The sequence below is a fragment of the Poecilia formosa genome, unplaced genomic scaffold, assembly GCF_000485575.1.
Source record: "Poecilia formosa unplaced genomic scaffold, Poecilia_formosa-5.1.2 Scaffold236, whole genome shotgun sequence".
NCBI classification, from domain to species: Eukaryota; Metazoa; Chordata; class Actinopteri; order Cyprinodontiformes; family Poeciliidae; genus Poecilia; species Poecilia formosa.
Genome location: NW_006800175.1, coordinates 823931 through 830977, shown reverse-complemented (window position 1 = coordinate 830977; position 7047 = coordinate 823931). Strand labels below are relative to the sequence as shown.

General features: G+C 37.4%; 1 protein-coding gene across 1 annotated transcript; it reads left to right on the top strand.

Annotated features, from left to right (window-relative positions):
* The first annotated feature begins 2737 nt into the window (after nt 1-2737).
* On the top strand, nt 2738-5189 carry sox32 (SRY-box transcription factor 32). The gene is made up of 2 exons (XM_007569135.2): nt 2738-3068; nt 4225-5189. Exons 1-2 carry the CDS (start codon nt 2738-2740, stop codon nt 4899-4901), a joined length of 1008 nt encoding a protein of 335 aa, XP_007569197.1. The 3' UTR covers nt 4902-5189.
* The last annotated feature ends 1858 nt before the right edge of the window (nt 5190-7047 follow it).

The window sequence follows — 7047 nt, the reverse complement described above, 5'->3', positions numbered from 1 at the left end:
TAGATCCAAAGCAAGTTGCTCCCATCGTGCAGCTGGAGCAGGAGCGCTCACCTCCACCTGTGCACAGCCTGAACATCACCGATGGCAAAGAGAAGACGGAGAGGAGCGTCCCATATATGAGTTCTGTCTAACACAATAGCACATTGTTAATAGAACAATCCCCATTCAGAAAGCAGAGTATCCATTGACCACAAGCACTCTGCCTGTTTGGATATGAGACAATGCTCTGATACCTGACTCACAAACCAGTGATGTGGACAAGTTAAATGAGTTATGTAAATAAGGTAGTTAAAGCTTGGATAAGCCGACTACATTTCTAAAATGCAGATCCACACACTGGTATGGCTTGTTGTTAAGAATAAAGGTTCTCAGATTATTCTAGGAGTTAATGAGCTGTAATAAAGAGCCAATAAGCCAAGCAGTCGAAAATGTTACTAAACCGAGCCACGTCAAGTCATCGACACATCAACAAGGAGGATAAAGAAGATGGCTGCTTAGCTGCAAATATATTAATGAAAGGTTAAGTAGAAGGAAAAAGTGTTGTAGGCAATAGGGGAGGTTTTGTTTTATTTTCCTGTAGGACTTTGTATCTTTCCACACTTCTAAAAAAAATTAATAGCTCCTTTAGTGACAAATGAATCACTGTTCTTGATTGACCAGTAAACTGTCCTGACTTAAACTAACATTTAAGATAATTGGGGTTCAATTAGCTGAAAGTCAATTAAAATGGACAAACATAAATATTTGAGATGTATCACTGTGTTTAATGAGTGTATATGAGTTTTATCTTTTTGAATTGAATTACAGAAATAAATTTACTTTTTATAGTATTATAATTTATTAATGTGCAACTGCATGTGTTCAGATTTGTGCGCCTCTGGGGTTGTACTTGCGATAAAAAAAATGTTTAAAGAAACAGCGCTGTGACATTAAATGAAACCCATGCGAGGCTGACGTTCAGCTGAAACTTTGCGTTGGTGTATTCACGCTGGGTCATTCAAGCTAATTAATTAAATCCATTAGCGCTTGTCCTCACTGCGCATTGGAGCGTGCGTCATGATCAACACAGCTGATGTGGATTCAATGTCTAATTCTAACGAGCTGCGACCCAACAACCATAACACACAGCAGACAATCGCTATAGTTAAACGAATAGGGCTTAATGGTCCAGGTATTAATTATATAGCCACTAAATTTGCTTTTTCTTCAAGGTAAAAACGAAATGTGCGCCATTTGGGGGGATTTATGCAATATGCACGTTCCAGGAGAATATGTTATTGATTGCATTTACTTCTTCCGTGTGTAATAGTCATCTTTGATAGTTTACTTTTACAGTTTGAACAGGCCGTCATGAGCTCTGCAGACGCGTACATTGCAGATTTACAGTGACAATGTCGGGCTTATGGACGTTTTAGAATCTTTGAGAATAAAATAAAGAAATCAATTTCCACTAGTCTCAAACAGTAACACCTGTGACTACATAAAGGCTGTATTATGTAGGCTATGCATTAATACATATAAATAAAAATAAATAAATAAATAGAAATAATAGAAATGACAAATAAGTAGAGAGAAAGATGAAACCACGTTGAAGTAAATATGCATCTAATTACACAGAAACGGCGCAAAAATCACGATAATACTTTCAATGGAAACTTTTTTGCGCAATTACACGAATTTAATTTGTAAATATTAGAGACTTTAAAGTAGGATTAATATATTTTCGCTCATCTTTTGTATGTAAAATGTAATAAGTAAAAGGTTGGATAAATTATACAATATCAAAACATGATATATTTTTAAAAAACACAGAATTAACACTGAATCTGCCAAATTTAAATGGTTTCCCCCCTTTTTTACATTCAGAGGAACAACAACCACCAAAACTGAGAAATACATAAATAACATCTGTTACTTACGACTGAAAAAGGCCTAGGTTTTTTTTAATGAAGTGTTAAAATGGTGGAATTTTCCAGCAGTTTTAGGGTTACATTCAAGATGCTTCATCTTTTCTCTAAACCCGACAAACCTGACAACGTTAATTGTCTGCGTTTTGTGATGAGCTAATCATCCTTCTCTTGAACGGGTCAACTATCTCTCTTTTTTTTCTGGTACGTGGAGCAAATATTTGTGCGCTTTAATCGTGCAATAAACACGCCTTGATCACGTTTCTTTCTCTTTATTTGTTCCAGTCCTGTAAAATGATAATGGCCGATAAGACCTGAGAGCCTCAATGTAATTAGTAACCAGCTCTACGTGCTGGAAAAAAAAAAAAAAAAAAAAACTTTGATGCTTTTCTTCCCCACTTCTTATAGATCTATTGATTCCGTTTCTGTACAGAAGGTAATAAAGCTTGCAATGCGCCTTTAATGAGTGAGTCAAAGGAAGTGTATTCTTAAAATTAGTTTTAATTGACACAATTAAAAGTCTAACATAAGGTGAACTTATTCAACTTTGGGGAATTGAATTTGGTTGATTATTTTTACTGTTTTGTAGCGATAAAATGAGGAAAAGGGGCAAATATACAACGGCGCATTATGTAGACGGAAATTTACAGGTTTGTGGCAACATTTGTATATGTTATGCTAAGTTTAAGTCTCAAGGCGCCCCCTGGGACATTTTTAAGGGGCGTGATGGGCCCCTCATCACCAACCTGAGGATTCACACCTTAAATCCACTCCTCCCGGCATCCCATAGGCGGAGCCGGCCTCTTATATCACTCGTCATCACCGGGAGGATGACAGCGGCCCGCGAGAAGACCTCAAAACATCAACATAAAAACATGCGTTTCAGCCAGGTGGCCCCTCATTTCCAGCCATGCGCAAACCCGCTGGAGAGCGAGGACGGACAGCAAATGAGCGAGGTGCGCTCCCCGAGTTCGGGGCCCTCCAGTCCCATGTCTGTCCACTCGGAGTCCAGCTGCGCCAGTCCAGAGGCAAAGTCCGCCCCGGCGCAGCAGAGGGTCAGAAGGCCGCTGAACGCCTTCATCATCTGGACCAAGGAGGAGCGCAGACGGCTGGCGCAGCTCAACCCAGACCTGGAGAACACGGATCTCAGCAAAATACTTGGTAATTCTGTTATCTTAATATTTGTCCAATTATGAGGAGGCCTGAGGGCCCCAAGAGAGATTAAAACGCACTGAACGGTAGTTGGAAAAAGTGCATCCTGATGAATTAGAATGTCACAGAAAGTTTTGTTTAATGTTAAAAAAAGAATAGAAAAAATCAGGGGTTTATTTCTGTTAATTCAATGATTGAGCCTGTAAAAACCCAACATTCAGTTTCCTGGTAATCTAGAATTTTTTTTGTAAGACATTTTATTTAAATTAAGTGCAAAAATGTTGTGATCACATTGGTGCAATATTTTGTCTACACATATCAATGGAAAGTTGAGTGGAAGGAAAATAATTTGGGGGCACAAGTTCCACTGTTTTCCTAGTGGTCTTAATATGGTGCCGTTCTTATTTTGTGAATACTGATTTTTCTGAAAACTTTAATAATAAAAATAACAGCTGAAATACATCACCATGTTGAATTAATTACTCAAATAAATTGAGATTTTTTTAGATTCCCATATTTATAGGGATGCACAAGAATATGTTTTTATATGTGCATATATGTCCTTTCCAAGTTAGAATCTCTGATGGCTATCAGACTTGCAAGTGTCCCAAAGCAGTCTTTATTACCTGTTAAACTTTGCCATACTTTTTTCTTCCATTAATTTGCGTAGACTAAGCACTCTGTGAGCAACCAGCTTATTTAGCAATAATGTTTTGGGGCTCATCCTCCTTGTCTGGTGGTCTGACGTTTTTCCAGTGTCTGTGTAGGTCATAAAATTGTCTTAACATTATATTTCTGGATTCAAAATCATTTTAATTGGTCTCATATCAATTAAAATTAAAATCCTCCAGATCAAATATGTAAATATCAAAAAATAAAATCAAAATAATATATTAATTAGCAAGTTAATATATATTTGCTAATTAATATATTATTTTGATTTTCATCAGCTGTAAGCCATAACTGTTTAAATTAACAGAAATAAATATATGAGTTTCACTTTCTGAAATGAAAATGGGCCTCCAAATAAGGTTTAAAATTTTGTAAAAAAAAAAAATAAATAAATAAATAAATTCAGGCAATCCTCACAATAGTTCTCTTCAGAGTTCACCTTAACCACATAATCATGCTTATAAAGATTATTCATCACAATCTCTTCTTGCAGGAAAAACATGGAAGGCTATGCCCTTGGCTGAGAAGCGTCCCTACATGCAGGAGGCTGAGCGCCTGAGGGTCCAGCACACCATCGATTATCCCAACTACAAGTACAGGCCCCGTCGGAGGAAGCAGCAGAAGAAGAGCCATAAGACCCAGTCTGCAGAGGCCTCTCCACTCTGCAGCTCTGGCTTCAGCATTCCCTACAACCTCACCTATCTGCTCCAGAACCACCAGCACCACCACCAGCAGCAGCAGCAGCAGCAGATCTTCCATAATTCACCTCCTTTCCCTCATTCATCTCTCCAGTCTAGCAGATACATCAACCCAGCCGTCCCTGACTCTGAAGCAGCCACTGCAGCAGACAGTTTCTCCAGCGACCCTGCTGTGCGCTCAAACCCTCCCGGGTGCCAGCCGGAGCCTCAGGCGTACTTTAGCTCCCAGCAAAGACACATGCAGCACGGGTTCTCCTCACCTACAGCTCCTCTCATGGACCAGAGGGAGTCCAGGCTCCACGGGTTCCAGCAATGCCCAGCAGGGCCGTCCTTGGAGTGTTACTTAGAACAGGTTCAGCTGGACATGCTGTATGATTTAGACCGCAGCGAGTTTGAACAGTACCTTGTTCCAAAACACTACGGGTCAGAGCCAGCAGAGCAGAGCAGCTACAGAGGAGGAGGCTCTGTGTGATAAATCAGACCAATGTGGTCTATTTATTTAAACTGTCCCACTTCAATTGATAATAACTCATGAATGATTGTATGCTTGGTGAAACGTCTTATTTCTCTGTGATGAGTTTTTCTTTGTCTTCCAGTGTTAAAATATTAAAATAAAAAATCAATAAATAACTTTAAATCATCTCATAATTCTGTTGTTAATGTTCTAAAACAATTAAACATCCCAAAGTGTTAAATAAGTGGCTAAAACAGCGACAAATGCCAAAAGAACTGTTTAGAAAAAGTAGACAGGACTACATTTCCCATAGTGCAACATGATTTAGAAAACTTTTCATTTTAATTTCGCAATATATTTCCACAAAACAAAAAAAGCAACAGCAACAAAAAAAACATTCTGAAGGAATCTTAAGTCTATAAAAGTCACAGTAAATATTACTTTTGTTGAAAAAATAAACTTGACTTCTGTTAGCCGCTTGAAAAAGTGCTATTTAGAAACCGTAATGTATTCAAGAAATAAGAAAATAAATATATTTGACCTGGTGTTTCACAATTACTGACACACATCACAAATATGTGTTAAAATCCTTGAAAGAAATACCTTTAATTGCAGTAGAATTAAGAAAAAGCTGTTTGTATGAGTCAAACAGCTATTTTGACTCACACAAAATAGCTGTTTAGTTACTTATGACCTTCTGTTTCTCTGAGATACAACCGTGAAATGAACACACTTATTGTTTTTTCTCTAAATCTCCTTGTAGTGATCTTGTAGTGTATATATGAATGAGAGCAAATTATTTGAAATATCTGTTACATTACACACAGTAGGAGCCATTCGCCCTGTTTAATCTCGATCCTCTTGGCTCAGCGATGGAAGCCGAGTGGGCGCCAACGACATAAACTTCCCAACTTCCTGTTACATTTTAAAACATCTCACAAAGGCTCTAAAAATATGCCCCAAAATCGGCATATCTCCAAACACTCGTTCAACTTTGGCTGCCAAATGTTTACCCATTTAGGAGAATGTTTACTTCCCTCTCCGGTATTTTCTGTGTCAGAGCCTCGAGGTTAAACTGTGTCCTGGATAAATGTAAGAATGCAAGACATCCCTCCAAAATTATCCCACCCAGCGATGCATTATCTTTGTGAGTGTATCAGGATGTTTTTTTTTTTGTTTTTTTTTACCTCACAGGATGATTTATCAGTTCAAATTATTAAGATGTCTGAAGGGAAAGAATTATTTACAGGCAAAACTAAGATACTAAGGCTAAAATAAGATCACACATATTATAGAATACACAACATTTTTTTTTCTCAAGAGTTTGATTGATAGTTTTTTCTTCTGATTTACATTTACAAATTCGTTACACAAAAACATTAAAAGCATGACTCTTGTTCCAACTGAGATTTGGAAATCTACATCTCTGGAAAAAAATAAGAGGCCACTTCACTGAACTCCATTGAAAACCTCCTGGTTATTCCACCAAATATCGATTTCTGAACTCGTACTGAATTAAAACATCAGTATTGTTGTTTCTAAATGAATATGAACCTGTTCTCCTTGTGTTATGTGAGATCTGAAAGCACTGCATCTCTTTTTGTTAATTTGACCATTTCTCATTTTCCGCAAATAAATACGAAATTTTTGCTTGGCACTTCAGAAACATGTTGTCAGTAGTTCAAAGAACAATCTTTATTTTAGTCAAGCATATAACTATAAAAGGTCAAATCAGAGAAACTGATCATTTTAAGTGGTCTCTTAATTTTTTCCAGAGGTGTACATTTATAATTCATTTAAAGACACCTAAACACACTGGTTACTTTAATTACATGTGTCATTATTAAGTCCTAATGAAGAATCAAGATAGGTACATTTTACAGAGAGACCTGGTAGCAGAATATCCTTTTGAAATATGTGGTTTATGCATACAAAGGGTAACAACCGCTGCATAAATTATATGTTTATTTATACTTCTGACAAATTATTCTTTAATATTTGAAGGGATGCACTGCTGCAAAACTTTATTGGGGCCTGATATGCAATGCATGGTAGAAACCTACTGTTCTACACCCAACAAGCGATCTCTTTATTATTTCTTTTTCTTCCATCACCGTTAATGCACCCCCACAAAAATGGTATGAAAACGTTCAGCCGAGAAGGG